General features: G+C 41.6%; 1 protein-coding gene across 1 annotated transcript; it reads right to left on the reverse strand.

Annotated features, from left to right (window-relative positions):
• Window positions 1-1,927: 1,927 nt before the first annotated feature.
• Window positions 1,928-11,166, reverse strand: LOC309416869 (hyaluronidase-1-like; the record flags this gene model as incomplete). The annotated part of the gene is made up of 3 exons (XM_082014239.1): window positions 1,928-2,356; window positions 3,500-3,589; window positions 10,249-11,166. The coding sequence occupies 3 exons, from the start codon at window positions 11,164-11,166 to the stop codon at window positions 1,928-1,930; spliced, it is 1,437 nt and encodes a 478-aa protein (XP_081870365.1).
• Between the last annotated feature and the right edge of the window lie 15,521 nt (window positions 11,167-26,687).

Raw genomic sequence — 26,687 nt, forward strand, 5'->3', positions numbered from 1 at the left:
TAGGAGATGGGTCTTCGGCTTGAATGAATCTGAGCATCGCAGTTCACACCGGCTGTGAATCTGCTCCTGGCCAAACCAAAGAAAGTTTGTTTTGTGGCGTTACCATGAAGAAATGTTCAGAGATAACAGGAGATTACGAAGAACATAGATCACCCCAGCAGATTATAACACATAGAGGCATGTTAATGTTTACAGCAATTTAGGACAGCATCAAGAAGGGGTCCTGGCTAAGGGCCAGATTCAAACTTCCTTACTCAGTTGAGTAACCTCTCCACATGCTGATTTTAACCAAACTGCTGCAGGAATAGGGTACTATGTAATGTGAGCAATGAATTCTGGCCATAAATGACCAAGACAGACACTAGTCAGGGTAAAAAAAAAGTGGCTTAGACCCACATGTGGGTTTCTTACTAATTTCTGTGTCCATGCTCTGAAATGGTACTCAGTTCAACACATCATACGAAAGCCTCAAAAGAAAATTATTTTAATATCTTCTCTAAGTCAGAGAGAGATGTAGGGAATTTCTTGGTTTTATCATCAATTCAGTGAAGGCATACATTTTTTGTTATGTTGAAAGGCTGTGTGGAAGATAGATAGGTCTTTGATGAAATATATATGCTCACACATGAACATGGACCGATGAATAACTGCAAATTGACATGCCACAACCTGACAAGATGGCATGTTATGGATGCTAAATTAACCAGTAATCAGTGGTTGTTTAAGCTACATCACCTTGAAAGAGGTCACCATCTGAAGCTGAAGGCTGCAAGCCAAAGTGTTGCCAGTGAGTAGTTTTTCATCGTCTCCTCTCCTGCATGACGGAGATGCACGCCGGCAGTGGGATCTGCCAGCATGTTGCTGCTTCCCGGTCGCTTGGGTGACTGCACAAGAGCTGTAGGAGAGCAGAGCTACCAGACCTGTGTAGTTAACAGAGCAGAAAGGAAAGAGCCGCAGCGGCCCCAAAGGCAGCAGTGATGCCAAGCAGCAAGGCTGCCTGCTTCCCAAGGGGCCGGAGCAAGAGGAGACGTGCTCTCCCATCACCTGCCAGGGCAGTAGCACTGGTGCCAGCTGCCAACACCACTCTCAGAGCTCAGGATCCCCTCACCTAAACCTGAAGGTATATAGCTATAGGTATATAGGTGTACCTTTATACCTAGGGTATAAACACCTATACCTAAAGGTATATGTGTTTACATATACCCTCTGCTGGTTGGCTGGCACTGTGGGAAAATGAACATTTGACCCACTGCCTGGCAATTGCAGAGATTTTCAGTCAAACAGTGTCTTTGAAACTGATGGCACAAAACTACCACTGGAAATACTAATACCTCCAGAAGTTATGTATCAAATTAGGCCTCAAAATACTGGAATATACATTTTTTTAAAGTGATGTATAACTCTTACACTCTCTATGCAGAAGCAGTGTGATCAGTGGGTTGCAGTGGATGTGGTTGTGGGCACGGTGCTGCTGCTGCTCACACAAAATGCCATTTGACTTCAGCAAGAGCTGCAGTGAACAGTATGTGATCACTGGTCCACATGAAAACTCTCCTCATCACCATATGTTAAATCATACGGCCCTGAAACAAAGAGTCGCTGTGTCTTTTTTAAGCTTCTGTGTGGATGAATCATTGTACAGGTTTATTCAACTTTTTTTACTCAGTTAAAGCTTCCACTGTGGCAGCAGAAGTTCATCTGTTGAAGGCATGAGTAAAATGTGAGTTAAGAGTAAAGGAGATGGTAAAAAAAGAGGAGGCTGCTTTCAAAATGTTTAATGTCTGAAGCAATTCCAGGATTGGGAGATGAAGAAAACAAAATAAAACTATTTAATCAACAATGTCTTTTCCCTTTGTAATAAAAACTTGCTAAGGAACAGAAGTCTTAGTAGTACCATTCTTATTTCCTTGCACAGCCTTGGATGACTTTAGTGAGCGGTATGAAGCAGAAGAAGCTGCATGGCTCCTAAGAGGAAGACATAAAGCTTTTGTTTTCTTGATCTACTGAACACAATGTGAGCCCAGCGCTCCATTAGCCTTTGGTCTGGCAATTCACAAAATATTCCTGTCCAGCCCTGGTAACACTGACACATGAATCTCTGCCTCATGGCTTCAATACTCTCCAGGCTGGGTTCACCAGTCACCTGGAACCTGGGACCCTTCTGTGAGTGATGGACTCGGATCTTAAAATTAGTGGGTGACAAATGGAGGTAAGCAGAGTCGTCACTGTTTTTGCGGATACATCTTCCATTCTTCTTGCACAGGACTTTGCTACAGAGTTTGGCTGCTGAGGTCACATTAATGACGTAATGTCCTAAGGGTCCATCAATGTACCGTTTCACAGTTGAACAGCTCTCCTGTAGAAAATAAAAGACCATGACACATTACACAGTAGCTAGCATTGTGTCCAAACTTATTATATCTAAGAAGATGCTTGGTACAAAACTGTTCTTGGCTAAAGTAACCTGTTGAGATAAATCTTTTTGGATTTACATACTGGAGTAACCTATTGGGTTTAAATGAGTTTACTTCCATGGGTAAGATTAGCAAAATATTAACCTTTACTATATTGTCTATTTGGGTGCTTGGTAGCAACATACAGTATTAGACTAGGGAGGAGTCCTAGCAAACAGGAAGAAAGTTTATATGCTAATCTGAGACTAACTAGTTCCTTAAGAAGAGACTTCTGGTAACTGCTGACACGGAGCAGTGCAGGGGTCTAACAGGTTTTAAAACACATATTTAGTCACTGCTTTGGTCCTGATCTCTCCAACTCCTTCAATTTACTAGGAGCCAGATCATTTTCAGAAATCAGCACAGAAGTTGCTGCAATTGCAGCTAGACAGTTCCAGTTCAGATTTCCCTCTTCCTCTGCCCAAGCCTGTGGTGCTTCACCAGAGACTCGCGGAGGAGGAGAGCAGGCTGCGTGAAAAGCAGAGTGGGCACCAAAGCCCAGCCCAGGTTCAGGATGTGCCTCTGCGAAATCCCAGCGCAGCTCCTGCCGCCTCCATCACTTCAAGAAGGATTATTTGTGACAGCCTGAGGAATCTGGGAGGAGGAAGTAGGCCTTTTCTCATAGTAGCATCATTTTCCATCTGTCATTTCAGCACAAACCTCACCAGTAAGCAGAGAAAATACCCCCCGCTCCAGACTCCATTCCTTCTCTGTGGATCTGTACAAATGACCATAGCTAGAAAGTAGAACACTATAAAACAAGCTGTGCTTATATTTGTATGATTTTTTTTCACAACGTGTCTGTCTTCTAACCTGGACTCATTATTCCAAGCTCCTACAAATGACCTGCCCAAAGCAATGTGCTCTGAAGCAACGGGATTTCTCAGCCTAACGAAAGCATAGAACCGAGACCTGAAAGTGGTACTGAGCCATCATCCTCAGTCGCTGGCTGATGACATCAGTAAAGATAAGTGCTACGGAGATCGTGGTGGCAGAGAAGAGGTATTGAGGTGATTCCTAAACACTAATAAGCCAATACAAGCTACCTTTGAGCTGGCGTATTGCATACTGCCCCAGAGAACAACTCCAGCTGCTCCCAAGGCCGCACTTTCACCAATGGTATTGACCAGATCTGTCTGAAAAAGAAGGCAAGTCCAGACATCAGAAAAACAAAGATATAAAAATAAAAGCACTAGGATATAGACATCACTTTTTTTCCCCAGAGGAGACAGGTCCTGTGGCATGTTCTTGAAAAATAAAATCACTATTTTGTTTAGAAATCTCTCGTGTATCTCCAAAGGTCCGCATAGGTTGCACTCATGAGTGGGACTACTAAATAATGAAATCATCATAGTTTATTCACAAGGGGTCATCCAACAAATTTGGTGAAGTAAGAAGTGAATGATCTATTTTTTTCTACCAGTCTTTGAATGATTACCATACCTGCATAAGCACCATTTTTGGCAAGGGATGGTAAGTGTGATCACACACCATCGCATCCCTCTTACAGTGTCTAATTGCAGTTGATAGGCTTTAGGCAGGTGTCTAACTTGTGCTGCTCTAGTCGTACCAATATAGTTACAGAGCTGCTGTTCCTATCAGCGTGAATGCCATCATATCTTTGAAAAACCAGCCTTCCCCAGTGCTGCATAACGCAAATGGGGGGGAAAAAAAACCCAAATATTTGCATACTGACTTAAACATGTCCACTTTGAGAGCTACACCAACAAGCAGTGGAGTTGTAGCAACAGAAGTAACACAGCTCGACAGACTGTGTGTGGAACAGGACTCACTGGTGCCCTGCCAACAACATAACAATGTGCCTTGTAAGTGTCTTAAAGCCATTCCCCGAGACTGTGAATATTGCGTCAAAAGAAAGGCAATTAAATCTTAGAAAATATGGAGGAAGGTTCTTCTTCCACCCCCATATTTCAAAGCATGATCAATTAAAGCCATTTCTACCTACAGTAATTGGTTAGAAAGACATTCTTGATCGGTATTTGTAATGATAGATAGTACAATATTTCTCAATTTGATGAAGAAACAGCAAATTCCTTTAAAAAGTTAGTGATTGTCTTTGATACAGTCTTTTCAGCTCTTTTTAGGAGAAAACAACCCAAAATACCAGCCAAATTATCACAATTTGGTGGTGGCACCTTAGAAATGCAAAATGATAGCATGGAAGAACCATGTTATTATTGTTAATTACTACTAAATAATTTATTTCACTGTGTAAGTGGACCTGTTAATTTACCAACGCACAGTTAAGGAGTCCCCATTTCTGAAACATTTAGGGCCCAAGAGATATAAAATTAGGCACAAATAAATGCCTTGGGAAAGGGAGATTCTGCCTAAGAGTTGAAGACAATTACAGAGAAGTCAGAGCAAGCAGTGACTTTGACCCTTAACTAAAATGTTGGACAAAACAGTGCAGGAAAACCTGCAGAAATCTGAAAGAGTAGAGCTTGCCTACTGGCTCTTAGTGTAGCTTTCAGAGTGATAGAAAGTACAACTGGTCTCACCTGAAGTTTGTGTTGCTGCTGATCATCAAAGCAGTCTTTTAGAGAATGCCATTACCCTTAAAAGTATATAGTCCAGTGCTAGTTTTATAAAAGGGTAGTGGTGTGGGCTGCAGGTGTTACTTTCATGTGGGAAATGGCAGGGTTTTTTTTCCTGTGGGAATTAATTTATCAGTAAAAAAAAAAAAAAAGGTATGTGAATTAAAGATCAAGATATTGAATATTAAGTGAAATACAGCCTCACCTCTTTTTAAAGAGGGTTCCCAGGCTTTCCTTACCTGCAAAGCATTTTATGAAATTACTCAGGTACAAAGGCTGGCCTGATTCTACATTAGCCACATGATGATTGAGTGGTTTAGCACTAACACGGTCCAGATCACATTAACAAATTAATGAAAACTTTTCAGACAGCCAAAATAAATAGTCAATAGATATTTAGAAATGCTGGATGAACTAAGACCTGAGAAAAATCCAGAATAATGATTTTGTTAATAATACACTTTAGGTATTAGGGTGCTTGACTAGGAGTCAGTAAATCCAGTTTTTACTCTGTCATATTCCACAGCTTGCTTCTGTTACTTGTAGAAGGGATTTCAGCACTTCCTGTCTACTTCATATGAATATAAAATAATCAAATCTAAGAGCATAACCCTTAAAGCTTTTTCTCCTGGTCCTTTGGATGCGTGAAGTCCGGTGGCACTGATAACTTCACAACTGACGTTGCCGAGGCACCTAAGCTTCCACTTTTGTGCACACCTAGGATCACACCACGTCCCCAGTGCTGAAAAACTCAGCACTTTTCTCAAGCTAAGGCAACAGTCTGGCATTTGATTGGAAGCTACATTCCCCCAGGGGTGCTTAAAGGGCACATAGAGCAGCTGCCCAGGTGTTGGATGCTGGCGAAAACAGCAGCTCACTGCAAAACAGTTGTATGGGATTTCACCTAAACACTCTCCTTCCACCTGATGTTTCCTGTTGTATTCTTTAAAACAAAGGTCAAGTGCTAAGAGTACTCCCCAGGAGCAAAGAGAATTAGAAAGACACGGGCTGATTTTTTCTCTCTTCCCTCACGCTTAAAAGGTACGTCACCTCCAGGTAACCCTCCATCAGGGGTTATCTTCACCATGAGGTTACAGACAACCTTTAGAGGGCTGCCATTTCACCTTGCACCAATTCAATGAAGGTTCAAAGGAGAGCAAGAGAAACAAGTGGGAACCTGACTACAGCTGATATGATTAATTCCGCTTAATAATTAGGTAACTTGCCCACAAGGAAGGAAATAAGGTTTCTGAATCTCGCTTCTAGCCATAGTTACATCTTTTACTGAATGACTGACTCATGTTCAGTACCTCAAAAGCCATCAGCACAGAAGGGCTCTTCCCTGAATAACCTATGAACAGGAGGCTGCATCCTCTCTTTTATTTTTTCTCTCTTGTACACCTGTTCTTTTTGGTCTGGTGATTCCTTAATTCTTTTCTAGTGTCTGACACAGGGTGCTGGATTAATCCTGAGCAGGCTGGGAAGAGAACTGACCTGAGAGCTCCTGCGCCAGAGGTGGGTGCTCTAACCACTGGATGGTCTCACAAAGAGGGAGGCACCACCAACAACCCCCCTGCCACACACAGGGTTAGTGAAATAAATGTCTCTGTCGGGTATTTTGAGAAGAGGAAACATAAGTGCCTCTCATAACAGCTGAGTGTGGCAAACTGGGAGCAGAGGTAGGGAGGTGCATCCCCAAAGCCCCGGGTGAGGCACATGAGCCCTACCAGTGGCCTCAGACACAGCAGTCCTGGTGTGGGGGCTGAACTTAGCGCTGCTCCTCACGCAGCACAACTTGGCATTCGTGGAGGCTCACTGGCATGGCTTTACCATGTGAGTGTAAGTAAGTACCTCATATGGAAAAAAAATATGCAAGTCTAAAAAATTTTAGCTATCATTTTAAATATAACCATCTTGGTATTTGTCTAGGTGGGGAATGCTACATCAGTCTTTCTATCAGATCCTCATCCACACATGTTAGAGGGCTGTCCTGAAGAGACAACTTTATGGGTCAGCTTCCACTTAAGTGTCTGGTATTTCTCCCAGTGATAAGTCAACAAAGCCTCTTCCCTTCTGATGCTCATTCTCATTCAAACTTTTGGGGGCAGTGTGCAACCAAAGATTCTCAAGGTTATGGTGGGCTATCTCTGAGCAGACAGCTGATTTGGCAGAGAGGAGGAGGCTCTAGTTCCTGTGAATGCTTCTCCATATTTTGATCAGCCAAGACACTGCATTGGACACTAAAAAAATAGGAGACGAGCTAAGGTGTTTCAGTTTTGGAGCTCAAGAGGAAACAGGACAGTCAGTTCTAGTTACTTGTTGAGGAAATAATCAGAAGTACATCTGTAATCTTTCCTTTAAATTTTGAACAGTCTTAGTTTCAGACATGGTTTTTCGGTATTCAGGAACGGTAGTGCAAGCCTGGCGTGGTTGCAGTGAATGGTCTCTGTACACATGCACACCTGGTCATAAGAGGAGACTATCTGTAGATGAACGAGAGAAGTTGTTGTCCATTATCCATCATTTGTTGGTTGTCATCCTGCTTTATTAACAACTCCAGCCACTAGTCAGGAAGCACAGATGCTACTGTGCAACCTCCCTCTCCCACAGAGTTAGTAGTGAATTGTCAAAGCAGATAGTTTCTAACTACCCTACAGATGGCAAACTGCTTATATGCATTTCTAGCAAATACAGAAACCTTTCATGCTGATTGGGATCCCAATTCAGAATTTATAAACCATTTCCAAGAAAAAAAGCAAGATGAATTTCTCAGATACTTTATGCACAACTCACCTGATTTCCAGGTGCAGTCAGGGTGAAAGGTACAGCAGACATAGCTACAGCATCCTGGCGCTTTAGTCTTTCTGAAGGTCTGGTAGACTTGTGTCTCTTCCTCAGTGACTCTGACTCACAACCATTCTTTCTATTTTCTTCCACTGTGATATTTACTGTATTTTTCATACTGTGTACAGAAGGGCTTACACACAAGGCTTGAATGTGTCAGCAATTAATTCTGTTGCACCAGAACATCACAGGTCTTGCACAGCTTGATGGAGCAGGACAGTGGTTCTGGCCCAGTCCCTGTCAGAGCTCAAGTATCCATTAGCCTGTTATCCCAATTTTCCTATGGCCATTTAGCCTGGATGTTATTGTACTACACTGGCTCCTTTCCTTGTCACATTCACACACATTGTTGCTGGAGCTCGGAGGTTTCATGCCTTGTTTTCAGGTTTGTGAGCTTCTCTTAGGGGCATGTCATGGGTCAAATGAGAAGCTCCAGTCTAGTCTAAAATCTGAACACATAAAACCATATTTAAAATATCTTGGTGTCTTCGGGGCTATGAAGGAAAACAAGAACATTTTCCTGACGATTCCTATTTAGAGTTTTCTTAAGTGCAACCCTGCAGGTTCCTGGCAGTCCCCAAGCTGTTTGCACAGATGATGTGTATAGTCTGGAGACATGTCAAGCCCTGTCCCCATGGCTGCCTGCAGAGTCTGGTGCTGTCCTTATTAGAAAAGATGTAGAGAAGCATAACCCAAAGATGTTTCTCTGGCTATGCATGGATCTTCCCTGGCTGGGGAGTTGTAAAATGATCTTTAAAGCATCCAAATGTAAATGGCTGCATGCAATTTAAAAATGGGACGGTGAATTAAAGACCATAACTTAAGAGGAACATCACTCCAAATTACCGCTGTAATGTTCAGAAAATAGCTTAAGGTAGGTAGAACAGTAACTTTATACCACCACAGATTTGAACTCGTGCATAACTGGTAACAGCATGTTAGTTTTCATAGAATTTAGTAACGTTTGTGGTATTTTTATATTGATCAAGGGATTGATTTATATTATAAAAATGTGTTATTACAGCCTTCATTTGAAAAATGGCTTTTTCATGGCTTGAGTTCTTCAGTGAAGGAATTTTGTATGAAACCCCGCCTGTACCAACTCCAATGGCCTTCAGTGAGACTCAGCCTTGCCTACTTGCCCATGATTTCTCAGTCAGCTAGGACCTGCAGTTTCCACATCGCACAGAAAACAGCTCCAAGGTGTCCCTGGTTACTAAAAATGAGGCAGACTAAATTCATGATTGCTTCTATGTACCATCTGCTTGGGGGGGCAGACCGAAACACTCCCCAGGCTGTTGGGGCTCCACCACGCCTCCCCAGCCCCCCCGTCCAGGCTGAAGCCACATGCAGCCTGTGGTTTGCTTGACTGACTGTTGCCTTTGCCCTTGCCCCTTCTCTCCCTCTTGCTGTTCCGGTTTGAGTCAAGAACTTGTATCTGGCAGCAGCAGAAGTGAGCTCTCACATAAACCAAAGGGAGAGAGCACCCCCAGATGGCCCTTAGCCATCTAGGGCTTGTTTCCGTGAGCTCCCTGCCCCAAATTTCCTCCCTTCTTGTGGTATTGATGGCAATCAAAACAAAACTTTCGGCACTTGGGACAACTAGTAGAGAAATCAATAAGCATTTGTGTCTCTCTATTATGTGCATAAACAAAGTCAGAGCCATAATCATGATTACATACCCAGAACATCAGGGATATGTACGCACCTAGCTTTACTGTCAATGTTGTGACCACTATATATTTATTGCACTTTACAATTGGGCGAGGGAACATCGCGTGACTCAAACATTCAGCTTCTTTATTAAAAGGACTGCAAAATGTTAGCACTAAATGTTCCATCATGAAGATATTTGAACGTGTTTTATCTCTGAAAAGCAAGGTGGCCAATGCTCATCATGCAGGAGTTAGGAACTCCAGGCCAGACTAGTTTACTTGACTGGTTTATTTCTACACTGAATGAATTTACATTTGGATAAAGAAACAAAAAAGCCCCGAGGCTCCTTCCTCATGGAAGTTTATCTTTCCATTACACTAATTAGTTTTAAACTTCATGAAGATTTGTGAAGTTCATTTCACAAACTGTCCTGAAGAATTCAAATATCAGAATGAATTACTTCCTGAAGGAAACAATTTCTTTGCTTTTTCTTTCTAAATTACCCTCATTAAAAATATACAATGCTATCCTACAGAAGTAGGCCAAAGCCCTGCAATAGTAACTACTGAAAGGTGTAGAGTTCTGTACTGTGACTACAGTATTTCTTTTTAGAGGGGATGTCTTAAATATGAAGAACAAACGCATAAATGCTTTTATACAAGGAAAACTTATAGAAAATACTTTTTCTAAGAGGCTGTTTCTAAATTCTAAATTTCTAAAGAAGTCTGTCTGCTTACCTCTGTTAAAACTTGAAAAGTATAGGCATAAAATGGTCTGGAGTAAACAAAAACAGGTAAAACGTAGTCTTTTCTAGCAATTGAGGCAACACGTATTGCCTCCTTAACCCGATAGTGAACAAACTTTAGTGCATTTGGACTTGACTTCAGTATATAATCCAGGTATATAGAAGGGTAGAGAGCAGTGCTTTCCTTCCACAGCCAAAGCAGGAGGTCGTTGCGGGAAGACTCAATGGCTGGACATTTCCCCGTGTATGTTTGGGGATGTTCTTTGTAATCGTAATTGTAGCAGTCTGGGTAAAGATAGTAACCCCACAAACCATTTGGTCTCATATGTTCAGCCAGAAGGATAGTGTTGTTCATAAAACTCTTGCCAGCATTTTCAAATTCCTCTTTAGCCACTTTCCTAATTTTGTCCTCTGACCACTGAGGATGTCGCCTCCTAACCATCTCAAGAGATTTATTTCTATAAATGCTTTTATTGCCCCAGTTCCTATCCCACTGGGGTCTCCAGTTTTCCCAGTCAATGACTGCAAGTCCCTGAAATTTCTTCATCGGTATGCAATAGTCAATGTCAGACTTTGCTTTATTAAGGTGTTTGATAAGACTTTCGTTCTGGGGCACCCCTCCATTGACAGGATCTCCGTTATCTGAATAGTAGGGATAGTATCCCAAATGAGTGTGATAGAAGATTGTCACATTGGACCCGCTCAGAGTCTCATTGGTGTTGGATGCAATGTCAAAAACACTGAGATCCAGGTCCACCTTGTACCGTAGCCTGCACTGCTCAGTCGGTGCGTTCCAAACAACCATGAAAGGCTTGTGCAGAGACAGAGGGGCCCGTGCCGGCTTCGGCAGCTGAGCATCAACCATACTAAGCAGTGCTGTCACTGCTAACCATTTGACCCAAACGTCCATGGTATGTTTTTTTTCTGGGAAATTGTTATGATGTGTCCTTGAAAACAAAAATGAGAGAAGACATGTTAGAAGGACAGTCACCACCTTGGGCGCAGATAGGGTGACGAAGGGATGCCTTCTGGTTTGATTTGCTTTTTTTAACTTTATACTCGGCACAAACAGAGAAAAGTGCAAATCTGTGACCTTGTAAGAATCTTAAGCCTTATTTCAAATGCTTTGAAAGACTGTCTGGAAGTGTATTCTGATCCTCAGCTTTTTTTTCGTTTCCTTCTCACCCAGACACCTTTCACAGTTGATTCAAACTTTTCCTTAACACTTATTTGCTCCCTGATGTCTACAAAAAATGAGTTAATAAAAGAATGACTTAAAACAACAGTATAAAAAAGAATGTGCTGCTCATTTGAAATTTCAGCCGCCAGGCATGTTCTGCTTCGGTCAGTCTGGCTTGCCTAGGACATCATCACAGTGGGACTAAGGCCTTCTTTACCGTCTGTAGGTGACAATAGGAAAAGTAATTTAAACAAAAGGCAGACACTTCTACCTCACACAGATTAATCAAGAAAAGTCAGAAACACTCCAATTTTCAGGATATCTGAAAAAAAACTGTATTGTTCTCCACCCCTGCATTTAATTTCCATTTTCTAAATGAATAGATGCAAGAATGATAATCAACGTGCAGGCTAGAAGGGTGATACTGTTAATGACTTAATGGTTTAAGCTACTTATTATATTGAAAGCAAATTAAATATCAATATGTTAAAGAAAATAAATTATGTTAAGCGGACCTGAACAAGCCGGAAAAGATGCTGTAACTTTGAAAAAGGGACCTGTCCATAGAAGTGGAGGCTTATTAGTATTAATTTTTACTTTCAGAGTCTGCTGTTTTTCCTGACACTCACACTGGCTTGGGGAACTAGTAATACTCTGGGAGCTGCCAGAGCTGCACCCCGGGCACCCACACCCCCACTTCTGTACCCCGAGGGGCAGCTGTTCACCCGCTGCCTACAGTCGGCTGCTCCAGAGTCTGCCCCTGCTCCTGTCCCTTCTCCAAGAAGGACAGCTCAACTCTGTCCTGGGTTTGTCACTCAGGTCTCTGCGGGGGAATACGGTACCTGGTATTGGGGCTGATGAGCAAACACTACCTGGTGGGGTCCAGCTGATATATCAGCTTGAATCCAGAGATCATAAAAAACTGTTTGCTTTTGTGAATGCTACTGCATCTGTAGTTTGACATGGTTTATTCTCTCAGTTGTTATCTTCTATCATTCACCTGTCAAGTTTCTCCATTTTAGTCACACATTAAATCACTGCAATCACTATCTGCATTGTGAGTTCAATTCACACACTAGCCATATGAATTTGAAATGTCCTGAAACTAGGTATTTCCCTATTTTTGCATCCATTTTTAATTATTTCCTTCCTTGCCTGTAAAGCCAGACCCAAGTTATCCTATCATTACTAGCCTAGCTTAACTTGTCCCTGGTATTTTCTCACTCAGTTAACACCGGTTAATCACTTAACTCCTTTCCTGGACAAGGAGAGCTCTTCACACCTACCCATCCATTAGCTCACAGCTGGCATTGCTAGGTTTCTTGCTTTCCAAACCAGTATAGACAACACACTACCCTAAGTACTAGATTTTGTAGTTCTCCTTGGATATTACCTTTTAATCCATAATGGGATGCCAAATCTACAGGAAGGCTGCAGCTACCCCTCTGCAAATCTGCCAGCAGGACTTATTAAAGAAAAAGCATTTTCCATTGTTTGAAAAATGTTGAAATGTTGAAAAACATCATGCATTATATAATCCAGGATTTTCCCCCCTGCCACTTGTCCTTCCTTGCCGTCTTTCCAACCTCTGGGTTTGATGTTTCTTTTCCTGTCTGCCACTGCTTCTCCTGATCTTCTGCCTTTCCCTTAAGTCTACTTTCTCTTTTCATCTCCTACAGAACAGCCTTTCTCTCCTCTATCCCCAGTCTTCTGTTGTTCTGTCCTCAGTCCCATAAAACCATTGAGTCCCCCGATCAGTGGTCTGGTACAAGGGCACCTTCCCAAGAGGTGGAGGAAGGCAACGTGCACCACGCAATGGCCTGGGGCGGTGAGTGAAGGGCAGGACTCCCCAGGAGCAAGCTCTCATTAGCAAGCTAGAGATTTATCCTCCTGTTGTTTCCTCACCCGCTCTCTGGCTGCTTGCTTTGCATGCCTAAATATAGATTTAGCACCCAAGTTTTAAAACTTTGTTCACAATCCTTTAGATCCTATTAAGGATAACACCGCTGCGTGAAATGGGCCATCAAGCTGGTACCAGCTACAAGCGTGCCTGTTGGAAGAGGATGCCAGGTTATTTTCACTCCACTGATCTGCTGGAAGGAAGTCTTATGCTTGCACCTGGTATCTTTTTCTGTTTTCCTGCAGAGTCTTGCATAATCATCTAAGAAATGATGTCCCAGGCTGGGAAAAAACAAACAAACAAAAAGCCACCAAAAATGCCTTTCCCTTCCTGTTTTATACAAACTGATGAATGCATCACAGTACTTTTCACTCCTCTGATGCAGCAAACTGACTTAGTACATTTGTAAGTGCTTTTTTGTGATTTGGACTGGATTGCTTTGCAGTGCATGAGAACAAGCCCCTAATGTAAACAAAGATTTTCTCAAAAAGTGATAGCTCAGATGAAATGGGAAGAGCACCAGAAGAGAAAGAAAAGACCTTTAGTGAACTTCTGCATAAGAAAAGATCTGGGAAAAGATCTCAGCTGCCTACTCTCACAATCCAGATGTTGATATTGTTCAGTCTGGTGTTAGTGTGTACATATAATTGGATCATTTTGTCAGGTATTAATGACTAATACAGCACAGTTCTTGTCTAGATCTGACGGTCCTAGGAATTACAACATTGCAGATAATAAACCATAACAGAGAGAGGCCAGGAAATAATAGTGCAGGATAATTTTAAGTTTTATTTTTAGTTCCTGGCCAGTTCTTGTCACTGTCCCTGACAAGACTTCAAATCGCAGACTCACAGACTGGTTGAGGTTGACAGTGACCTCTGAAGGTCATCTGGTCCAACCCCCTACTCAAGCAGGATCACCTAGAGTCGGTTGCTCAGGACCATGTACAAAACACCACAAATGACAAAATGAAAATGTTTATCTCAGGACATGTTGAATAATTCTCAAGGGTCTTTTGACTGGATTGACCAAACCTTCGTTGAAGTTGTGAGGTCTGGACACCTTGCTCAGCTGTAGACGTGCAGGTGTCCGCATCTGCAAGATGAATCCCACAAAAAAGGGCAGGAATCTGTCTAACCCTGTTCAAGCTGTTTAGAGATTAGGAGTCTGGTCAAGGACCAGTCATTCAGGGTCCTCCAGCGAATACTGGACACCTCCCAAAGCTACTATAAATTCCCTATTTAAAGCTATATGGAATTAGCTATCCACCCAGATATCGCCATTAACCTAGAGAAGGAGGTGATAAGGGCTTAGATAACATGCCTACCTTTGAGATGGCTAAAGCATCTAACTGCAAAGCATCTCACCTTTCCTGCTACTTTCTCACAGAAGACACTCCCATACGCACAATTCCTTTAAAGAGGAGACAATTCCAAAAAATTGTCCTTTGAAAATGTTCCAATCCAGTTGCTTTAATCTGCAATCAACTCTGACGTTATTTGCACGTGGGAATTTAATTGCAGATGCTTATTTTTTCTTTATAAAGCCATCTGAAGCCAAGTGAAACAATTTTTCAAAGAAACAGGTAAGCCTATAGTTCTGAAAGAGGGGAAAATAAATTATCTGTTGTTTCACAAATGCACAAAAAAACCCTCTAAATAAGAACAAAACATCTCTTATTAGTTTCCACTGCTGTATCTTTGGACTATGGCCTTTTTAGTCTTATGCATGGGCACTAATTGGACTGCTTTAATCCCTGTTTTTTAATGAGCACAGACACTAACGATTCCTCTTTGAAGCTCATTATCAACCTTGATTCAAATTCTCCTATTTTTCTGGTTCAGTGACATATTACCATGGTTAATTTAACTTCCCAAAGATGCACATAGCTTTCCGAGGTGCTACAGTGTTTTCAGAGCAGAATCGGTTCTCAGTGTTTCTGCTCTATATTCTAAAAACAAAAATGAATTCTTTATAAATGAAAGAAGTGGGGCCTGATCACAAGTCCGTTGAAGCTGATGAGATTTTTTTTATTGTATTCAGGAAAGGTTGGATCATGTTCTTACTGAACAAAATAACATGTATCTGTGCAGTTTGGGATGAAGAGGGTTATGGATGGATTTCAATATATCCTTTAATAAGTGTGGTGAAATTCGACAGTTCTTGAATAGAAAAAGAAAGTTCATTTCTGCATATTCCTCTCAGCACTTTTGTAAAGAGAAACAAGAAAACGTTTGCTTTTCCCAAGCAAATGCTGTTAAACTTAGTCTAACCTTTATTTCAACTGTGTCTATCGGTCAGAATCCCACTATATTTCCATTTCAAAATAGTTGATAACAGCTGAACTAGACATCTTAATTGCACACAACTTAGTTCCAAAATAAACAACTTAAAATTAGTAAAAATATAGACTCTTCCCCTAAAGAAACCTATTTGCACACCATGTCTTACAATACAGCCCAATGGTGTTCCCCAGACAGCCAGTTCTACTTCTCTGCTGGTTTTTATTGATTACCCCGGCATCCTTTGCACTGTAACGCATGATGTTACAGCTAGTACTTTTGATTATGAGTCATATGTTGGTCATACAGCCAGCCAACACAACTTCATAAAAGCCAGCAAATGCATCCTCTCATTTGATACTTATCCATATGCTGACTTTTCAAAGAAGTATAATCCATATGCTTAGCTATAATACCATTCTGTGTTTTCATCTTCTGCTGAGTTTAATTGTTCTTGATGTCCAAGGTTTATAATCTCTTCTGGATGAAGCGGTCATTTGTATGGACATACTTACTATTCAGATTTGTCTTGCAGGAGTGGGACATTTAAGTGTTTTGACTGCCTATGCAGTTTGATGTCAATGGGCAACAAGAGAAGAAGAATCTTCTATCAAATAAGCATTTCATAGCACTTAATAATCTTTCACTGTATACTTTAGTTAACAGTTGATGTTCTGAAGTTTTCATTTCATTATAATTCTTTACCTGTGAGGTGAGAAACTCACAGGATATCTATGTAATTTTTTACTCATTCTGAAGAAACCGGTGCCATTTCTCCAGAGCTATAATGACAAAGTATGACATAAGGGGAAAGAGATTTCAAGCATAAGTTGCAGTGAAGCAGAGAAAGGTCGTAGACTTAGACCTAATTTCAAGTAGGATTTTAAAAGGTGATTTAGTTGACATTTTAATCTTTTTCATTGAAATAGCATAAAGATGATCTTAAAAATTAAATCACATGATGATTGTAACACCTGGAAGCCTGTATACTATGACTAAGTTGGGCTTATCTCACTCCTTCAGGTCAGGCAGAGAAGGGAAAACTACATTCCTGGTTTCAAGGCTGTTGAAATGTATCCAATGTCATGTGCAGCAGAAAATTAAGAACTCACAGAGATGTGGTTTTACCTATGAAGTATGAGGTAGGCTGCACATCTTTCATTGAGCTTCATCATGATTTCGGAATTCACAAATATATTTTTCAAAAAAGAAGAAGAAAAGAATCTTAAGTTCCTGCAGTAAGAGCCACTTCAGATTCCCTCATTAACCAGTGTCTGGCTAGCATAGTTTAAAACCCAGAATAGGAAATAGGTACAGTTAAATTGTAGAGGAAAGTTGTTTTTTCCCAACTTATTTAGCAGAAGAGAGTCATGCTTTGTAGCGTAAACTAGTTTTACAGCACTTTACCAAGCTTGCTTTCAGCCTCTCAGATGGACTATTGACTCCTGTCTTGAAACTGCTGAGTGCAGCACTGCACTTCCCTGCATTGTAGACACACATTCATTTTGATTAGTATTTCTCATATCTGTAGGGAAGCATTTTGCTTGGAAAATAAATTAAATATAATGGCACTTAAAAAGGAAATTAATGTAAGTGGATTGTTTTACATTCCACTGAGGAATGTGCAAAATTGGCAGCTGAAAGAAATGACCTTTTTTTAAAATAGGCTGACCACATTTGGGGTAGAAATTATTATTTTGGCTAAGAAGTATGGACATTTCAACTGTATTTAAACATTCTTTTTCACCACAGAATCACATTTAAAAGTAGCTTGCAAATAACTTCAGAAATCTTGTGCGTCAATAATTCATTCTCTGTATGATTTATATGCACCCAATATGCATTTACAAGATACCTTGGATTTATCTACACATGTATGTATACTTCTCTGTTGTCTTAGGAAATAAAAGAAAGACCAAATCTGTCCATCTTGTCTCTTTCTCGACTGTTATTAATCTGTTTCAAAATGATGTCTAAAGCCTTGCTTTTCCTGGTTTTGTTGAAAAATTGCTTGCATTGAATAAGGTGGTAAAGCGGACACAGACTGTATTTCTATCATGAATCCTTCTATGGTCCAAAACTGAAAAACTGCATTAGAGGCAGATTAAGTATCTCCTAAAGTCTCTTGACTCACATGTCATCCTAATTCTCCAGCTATTTTTCTCACACTAGGTTCCAAGTTAAAAAGTGAACAGGAGAAGAATAACACTAAATTTTTTTCAGTCTTCCTTACAGATCGATAAAAGTACAAAACAGACACACAATTGACTGTTTCCTTTGCAATTCATATCACAGTTTACTTCCAGTAGTTGAACAGAGATACAAGAGGTTGCAAGGCACAAAGTAGCATCCCTTCATTTTTATGCAAAATATGTGAAAAGAAATTCAAAGAGCAAGGAGATGGGGATTCAGTCCTGTGCTGTCACGGCTGACATTTTTGTAAACGGTGGATTGTTCCTCTTAAAGCAAATGCAAAATGCCAGAGGACATTCTTGGGTGTGTATCACAGTTTTGCAGTAAGTCATATTTGGGCCAGAGATCTGCTTAGGCATTTCCTGTTTGGCTTCGCTGTTTCTGTTACGTGCAGCTCGTGTCATGCCTTAACTTAAGAAAAAAGACTGCGAGGAAGCATGGGAATGGAAGAGAAAAGAATTGGTTTGGAAAAGATATTCTTTCCATGGAACCCATAATTATTCTCTTCTATTAAAAATAAGCATTTTAGTACTTCATGTGTCCTGGTCTATCCTAGTCTACGTGTAACGTCTTTGTCAGACAGTCGTTTGAGGCCAGACTCTTAGTTCTTTACACACAGCGTCTCATGCCAAGTCATCGCATTAGTACCAACAAGACAGGGCTACTCGGCACGACAAGTGGCGATGGCGTTTCACCTCGCCCTTGGCTCTAGGGCTGGTTTCATAGAAGCACAAATCACGCCTTAAACTACTTTCACCCCTGAGGTATAAACCTCAGTAAAACCAGGAGACCAGTAATTTTTCATTTCCAGTTTGACTTTCCGTTTCCAGAATGGCGGAGGTTTCAGTTGTGTTTAAAAGCGAGAAATGACGGCGCAGGTTAGCCAAGGGCAGAAAGGTCGGGCTATCCCAGCTCGCGGGCACCGGCGCCAAAGCCCCGGCGTGGCCCAGGGCCGGCTGCGGTCGCTGCGCCGTCACGAGCGCCCTTTTGTCCATGCAGTTAAGGCTTGGGCTCTGGCCACTTCCAGATCCCCCCTCCACGGACGAAGACGCCTGCACCCGCGTCTTCACCAAAGCACCGCTGGTAAAATATTTGACCTTTCCCCTTCCACGTGTGCGGTTTAGGCGCCCTAAACATCTACCGGTCTGATGCTCCAGTGCTGCAACCACTCTGTAAATTGTCCCAAATGCCTCCACATCCCATCGTTGGAGCCTGCATCCTCCTTTTGGTTTTTTGTTTGTGGTTTTCTTTTTTTTTTGGCTCTGGCCATTCAAGGCTGGATACAGCCTACTGGGTGCTGGGGTCTGCCTGTCCTCGCTTCGTGCCCACGCACAAGCAGTGGAGACAGCCCTGGCTGGGGATTTCTTTCCCTCCCGGCTCTTCTCCCTCACTGCCCCACAGCCCGTAACACAGGGACCTCAAACTGTATTTCAGATGTGAATTCTTAACTTCCTGCTGGAGAGAAAAACGTTCCCTGGTGGGATACTGAAACTTTCAGTGATTTACTAGCCAATCAGTGACAGAGGGAAAATTAAGATACAGGTCATGGTTCCCAGTACTGTTTTAGCTAAAAGACTGCCCTATCATTTGAAATCACTGCAGATTATTGATCACACTTTGAATAGCAGGGAAAGATAAACTAATACGTTTTAAATCTGTCTGTGCAGCAGAGGGAGATGAAATATATACGTGTCACAAACAATTTTTCAATTGCTGAAGGACTGAGTAAAGTATTATTTGAGTGGATGAAACTGTATAAAATATAGACTATTATACCATTTTACATATCTAATACATGAATTTAGATTGCATCTAATATATGAAGCACTGATCTGATTTTTTAATGAAAAAGCCTGATGTATTGTTATTTTCAATTCCATTCCATCTGCTTCTATTGCATTATAAACTGGAGACATATATATTCTAGATATTTAGAGTTGTAAGGTTTATGTTAAAAGTATAACCTTTTATATGTGATTTTAATATTTATTTCTTCCCCATATGCAAAGAATAAAGGAGAAGATATAAATTGTATTTTTTTGCCTTCTCAAGGAGCCATACTGATTGTCAGAGATGTTAAAGCCTTAATTCTCTGAATAATTAAGACTAATGTCCTCAGCAGTGCTCAGTACACTGTTCTTCTGGCTCTGGCCCTTGATGGGTGAAAATAAAAATGCCTACCAACAGTATTCTGAAAAGAAGTTCTCACTGTTTTATAGATTCTTCTTTTAATTTATTACTAAATGCTTTTCACTGAAGATTGTGAACATTAATTGGCACTGAGAGAATACATCCTACCTTCTGGCATCTAATTTTAGTAGCTCATAAGAATGTATGAATGGGTAATACTGTACAATAAATAATACATGAGTTTACATTGTTGCAAAGCATTTGAAATAGTTTGCTTCTTTCACACCATCTGCTTAATTCACACATTCATTTTCTGAAAGGTTTATTGTTATTAGAGGCACTTATGAAAGAGAAAATTAAGTCGAATTGATAACACAGAGAATTCCTACAATCAGGCCTTGGCTTATTCCTGAGAAAATGCTGTAAGCTAAATTAACTTTAGCTCTCTCAAAGATAAATTTTGCTTTCAGATGGTGTAATTCAAGAAAATTCAATTGAAATTAATTGAGGGGTGTAAATCTGGAAATATTCCAGTTGAATTAATGGAGTTATTAAGCATTTATAATCTTGTGAGAGGAAAAATGTGTCCTTTAGTCAGCTAAAAAAGCCTAATATGTTGTCAAATGCTTAAAACAGTTGTATATTTCCACTGTAAATCTCTGCTTGCAGTAAATAATTTCTATTCTTTGGATAACACAAAAGGAAATATTACACTTTGCTGAACAGAAACGCAGGACAATTTGGAAAATATGCACAAAGCACTTGAGGTGAAATTAACTTCAGACTTTATTTGCATGCCAGTACACAGCTTGTCTGGTGTCTACATTGTCCCAAATAAGTGAATTAAAAATATATCTCTAGCTCTACAAGTACCCAACACAATATATTAACAGAAACCATTAATGAACAGAACTCACTGTCAAACAACTTACCGCGTCCTCTTTTGGGCTCCTCTTAAGATTATTTTTTTGTAGATGATGGACTGCCTTACTGTGAGTTATCTTGAAACAATTACTCTGAAAGTTTTGCTTCTAATGAAAGAAGTATTTTTTAATTTTTCATATAGGTTTAAATACATGACCTACATATGATTAGCTGCTTTCTAGGTGTGTAGTGTTGCACGCACAGCCCAGTGCATCTGAGTATTAAATTGAATTATCAAATACTTAAATACCTTTAAAATCAAAACTTGACTTTTTTCAAACGTGATTTTTATTCACTGACAGCATTTCAAGATCAGTTTTCTGATTTAAAATTGCTGTTACACATTGGAGTGTAAAGCACCAAATAGCTATTTGACAGAAAAAAAAGAAATAAAATATAGTCCAGAATTGACATGCCACAGAAAATAACACAGAAAGCCTTCCTAACTGGTAGAGTATAAACAGAAGTGAAAACTTTATCTTTACTGATTATTAATTGAGTAAATAACATGGCACTTACCTTTATAAAATCAGTGAACAGCAGAAAACTTTGGCAGAACAATTTACAACAGCTGATGTGTTTGTCCCAGGAATGTGCTCTTCCTAATGAGTGGGCTTTTAACTAATGAGAAACTGAGGGCATCTGAAGAGAAGGGCAGAATTTTACCTACATAGTCATCATGTCATTGCAAAATAAGTAAATAAATTCATTAAAAATTTAACTGTATTACTTGTAAGCAGCCTGGCTCTTGCTATGAAAATTCTGTATCACTTACTTTTACAGGCTGATAAGGGAATGACCAGACTGGTGTTTGAGAAGAATTAAGTTGTGTTTTGAGTTACATGCTCTGGACTCAGCAGTGACAGGCATCAACAGCAGGGACAGCTCGGTCACTGTGGCACAGGGAGAAGCGGGGACGCTTGCAAAACCGAGCAAACAAAATAGTTCAGGAAGAGCTATTTTAAAGAACTGGCTGGATGGCTGGACCCAAAGAGTTGTGGTGAATGGAGTTAAACCCAGCTGGCAGCTGGTCACAGGTGGTGTTCCCCAGGGCTCGGTTCTGGGGCTGGTCTTGTTCAATATCTTTATTGATGATCTGGATGAGGGGATCGAGTGCTCCCTCAGTAGGTTTGCAGATGACACCAAGCTGGGCAGGAGTGTTGACCTGCTGGTAGGAGGGCTCTGCAGAGGGATCTGGAGAGGCTGGATCGATGGGGTGAGGCCAGTTGTATGAGGTTTAATAAGGCCAAGTGCCGGGTCCTGCACTTGGGTCCCAACAACCCCATGCAATGCTACAGGCTTGGGCAGGAGTGGCTGGAGAGCTGCCCGGTGGAAAAGGACCTGGGGGTGCTGGTTGACAGCCGGCTGAACATGAGCCGGCAGTGTGTCCAGGTGACCAAGGAGGCCAACAGTGTCCTGGCCTGTATCAGAAATAGTGTGGCCAGCAGGAGTAGGGAAGTGATCGTGCCCCTGTACTCGGCACTGGTGAGGCCGCACCTCGAATCCTGTGTTCAGTTTTGGGCCCCTCACTACAAGAAGGACGTTGAGGAGCTCGAGCGTGTCCAAAGAAGGTCAATGAAGCTGGTGAGGGGGCTGGAGCACAAGTCTTATGAGGAGCGGCTGAGGGAATTGGGGTTGTTCAGTCTGGAGAAAGGGAGGCTGAGGGAGATAAGGGAGACCTTATCTATCTTATCTCTACATCTACCTGAAAGGAGGTCTCTTCTCCCAAGTAACTAGCGATAGGATGAGAGGAAATGGCCTCAAGTTGCACCAGGGGAGGTTTAGATTGGATATTAGGAAAAATTTCTTTACCAAAAGGGTTCTCAAGCATTGGAATAGGCTGCTCAGGGAAGTGGTAGAGTCATTGTCCCTGGAGGTATTTAAAAGATGTGTAGGTGTGGTGCTTAGGGACATGGTTTAATGATGGGCTTGGTAGTGTTAGGTTAACGGTTGGACTCGATGATCTTAAAGGTCTTTTCCAAAAGAAGTGATTCTATGATTCTATGATTTGGGCATAAACATCCCTAAAACTTAACCTGAAGTGCTCAGTCTTTGCTATTCCCTGAACATGACACCTGCAAGCGGACCCCAGGGACCGCCAATTCCTGATCCCGGTGGCTGAGCGCAGTGGGATAGTGTGAGTAACCAAAGCAGGGCAGGAGGGACCTGCAATATCACAGCACCCTTGTGTGCTCCTCAAAGGGGCTTTTAAAATGATTCAGCATGACAACAGCTTGAACAGCTGCATCTTACCTCATCGACAAGTCAAAGCCCCATCAGATGTATAGGGACGGATAAGAAGGAGTCCATACATATACAGTTATGATGGTCAAGGGCATTTTTGTATTGTAACAGTGCAGACAAGGAGGTCAGAAACATCGACATCCCCGTGTGGGAACTGCGAAGTGTAACAGAAGGAAACCCTGGGTTTCCTCATCTTGTCAAGGGTGACTGTTGCCACTTAAGTATTAAATTGGAAATAAATACAGGAAACAAGTACAGAGAATTATTGGAACAACTACAGACATTGTTGCTGTTGTTGTTGCCACATTTGTCTCCGAATCTGCACAGCTATTTGAATGAAATAGGAAACAAGTAGCTCCCTGAGCCCTCAAAATAATAAAGGCAAGTTTCCTATGGGCCCATGTCTCATCCTTGACTGAGCTCCAAACTAAGGTTTCCCAAAGCTGAGGCATGTACAGAAGATCTCTCATGTGCTGGTTCTCCGGCTTGCAGCACAACTCCCTTTTTTTTCTTGCCTTTTACTCAGCAGGTTGTTTTCAGCAATGAGTAGAGATGAGATGGTCTCTGAGACCAGAGCCCCTCCTGAGCGTCTGGCTGATGTTTGCTGTCAGGGAAGGACATGCAATTATACAGACAGACAGACAGACTGGTGCCCACATCTACACTCTCTGCAAGGGCTTTAGCATCCCCTCTACAATGAGAAAGGCTGAAATAACTTCTCTTTACTGACTGCTGCCCAACACCTTCAGTAGATATGCTAGAGGGTGCATTTAACAGCTGTCCCAGCCATGCCATGGGTCAGGCAGTGCACCCCTGCCACGCCGCTGAGGTGCCCCGGCCACCCGTCCGCCGCCCGGCAGCCCCGTGCCACAGCCCTGCGCTCGGTTCCCACCCCGGGGCGCAGCAGGCAGGCTCGCCCGGCCAGCGTGGCTTTTCCTGAGCACCTGCCAGGAGCCAGCAACAGCGTATTCAAAACAAAGCACAATTTCTTCGCCTAAAATAGAACATAGAACAAAGGGTAAAATTAAACAGGCAGCTTTTCGTATTTCGCCTTATATCCATTCTCCTTTTTCAGTCATCGGTCAAGATCTCATCAGCCCAATTATCTCAGCCTCTAGGCTCAAGAGTGGAGACCAGCCTGAGGCATATGCGAAATGCCTCTTTCTCAATGTGTTTCTAGCTGCGTCTTTCCCTTGGACGGTGGCTGCTAACCCAGGTGCTGCCCACCTCCCCCTTACTACACCCTTACCCTACTTGTAAGGGTCAACAACCCCTTGGAGCCTCAGCTCTGCACAGCTCAGCCGTGCCAGCCCTGCAGCGATACCCCCCCTTTACTTTGATTCTTGTTCTGGGTCTCATTTCACTCCACTAAAACGTTTTCCTTTATCCTGTGCTCAGGTGGAAAAATATTAAGCAAACTGAGACATAATTCGTGAGGAATTGATTTCCATGACTCTGTTCTATCTGTTCAAATATACCTGCAAAGAATAATTTTCCAATTAAATGTTATTAAAAATATTACTATGTAAGAATAAAATATATACATGCTGTGCACATGTATTCGGTTTGTATACATATGTAGGCAAAGTCTTTGGTATAGTCAAAAAATAGACCTGAACACACTTAAAATAGAGTGGTAGGGTGGAAAAAAACACTCAGATAAACCCGTAGAAAGTATCGCATTTCTTTGACTAAAGTGGGAAAGAACAACAAATTTGAAGTAAACATCTGGCACCTACCAAGATACCACCCACTCCAAGGTTTTACTCAGAACCAGACACAAAAGTGAATCCTGCAGGATAAACAGGAGACAAAGACAACTCAAGAACTTGCTTCTCCAAGGCATCACGAGTCATTCAGGCAGCGCTCTGAGCTGCCGCAGCAAGAGAAACCCCTCCAATCGCTGGGGAAAAAAAGCCAGCAAGAGCAAAAAGTGTTGTGTTCAGGATGATGAAACAGCCCCAAACAACCCAGAATGGAAGAAGCACTTTTGAGAAAAAGTAGTTTCTGTTTTACAATACTATTTGATGGCAATACTAATAACTTAATAAACGTCAGTGTAATACTGCAACCCACCAAAAGTTTTGGGGTTTCACCTTTCTTTCCACCTGCACTTGTGCGGGCACTAAGATCTCAGGGTGCTTTGTTGCTGTTGTTATTTATACTTGATATTGCGGTTATAGAAACAGCTATCTAGCTAAACCACGACACATCTGATATTTGAGAAATGGAGATCACGAGGGAGGTCCAACAAGTGCCGTGAGTCAGCAGCTACCGAGTGCTGCCATCTGACAAAGGGATGCCTGTGCAACGTACATCTATAATTCTGACAGAGAGGAGGAGAATGATGCCAGGATTTGGAGTCTAACTCCTGCCAATCTCCCCCTGTGCCATAGAAAGCTTCTGCTTTCTGATGTAGAGACCCCATCACTCTCTACAACTACCTGAAAGGGGGTTGTAGTGATGAGGGTGTTGGTCTCCTCTCCCAAGTAACCAGCGACAGAACGAAACGAAACGGCCTCAAGTTGCACCAGGGGAGGTTTAGATTGGATATTAGGAAAAAATTCTTTACTGAGAGGGTGGTCAAGCATTGGAACAGGCTGCCCAGGTGGAGTCACCATCTCTGGAAGTGTTCAAAAAAACGTCTGGATGTGGCGCTTCAGGATATGGTTTAGTGGGCATGGTGGTGTTGGGTTGATGGTTGGACTTGATGATCTTAAAGGTCTTTTTCAACCTTGATGATTCTGTGCTTCTGTGCTTCTGTGCTTAATCCAAAAGCCCGGAGCAGCCTTGCCGTGTCTCCCTGAACTCAGGTGGTGGGCATCTACGTTAGGAGCCTTCCCAAGTTCTGCTCCTTCTCGGTGGCCAGACCTCATCCCCAGCCATGCAGAACATGTTCTGTGGGAACAGAAGCAATGACAGGCTGCAGCAGAAGACAGGGAGAGACTGTTGGGGAGATAACGCAGAGAGAAACTTTGAATTCCAAATGAAACCAAGATCTTTAATGGAAGGAATTAGAGGAAGAAAGATGTACTTCCCATAGAGCGGTATTTGTTTAGAGCTGGAGAGGAAGCTCAGCTGTTCCCAGTCTCTTATTACCTATCTAAAAATAATGATATCTTTATTTCAAAGTTTCATTCCTGATAAATATAATCCAGCTTCCTATGCATCAAGAGAGAAATGCCTCAGGAAATCACAATAGGAATATGGGTTGCCACTTGAATAAAATGTTCTCAAATACAGAACTGGTTGGTTGGTTTTATTTTTTTCAGATAGCTGACAAAGTAATTAGAATGCATGTTTCATAATTACCAAGTAGTAATTAATATTAGTGTTTAAAGACTATAAGAATAAGTCCTGATATATATTAAAATCCAGGTTCTACACCATGTCACAAATGCATTCTGAACAGTAAATGCTTCAAAAAACTCACACCTTATTAAACAACTGGACTAACACAGCAATTCTATGAAGAAGATACATTTAATAACAAAATTAGTTTTCAGAATTTTAGAAAAAGTTAAATTCAACACTGCCTACACAATAACTCCTTATGCTCCATAGCTAGGAAAAAAAGG

Source organism: Phaethon aethereus (genome assembly GCF_964289735.1).
Source record: "Phaethon aethereus genome assembly, chromosome: 1".
Lineage (NCBI taxonomy): Eukaryota > Metazoa > Chordata > Aves > Phaethontiformes > Phaethontidae > Phaethon > Phaethon aethereus.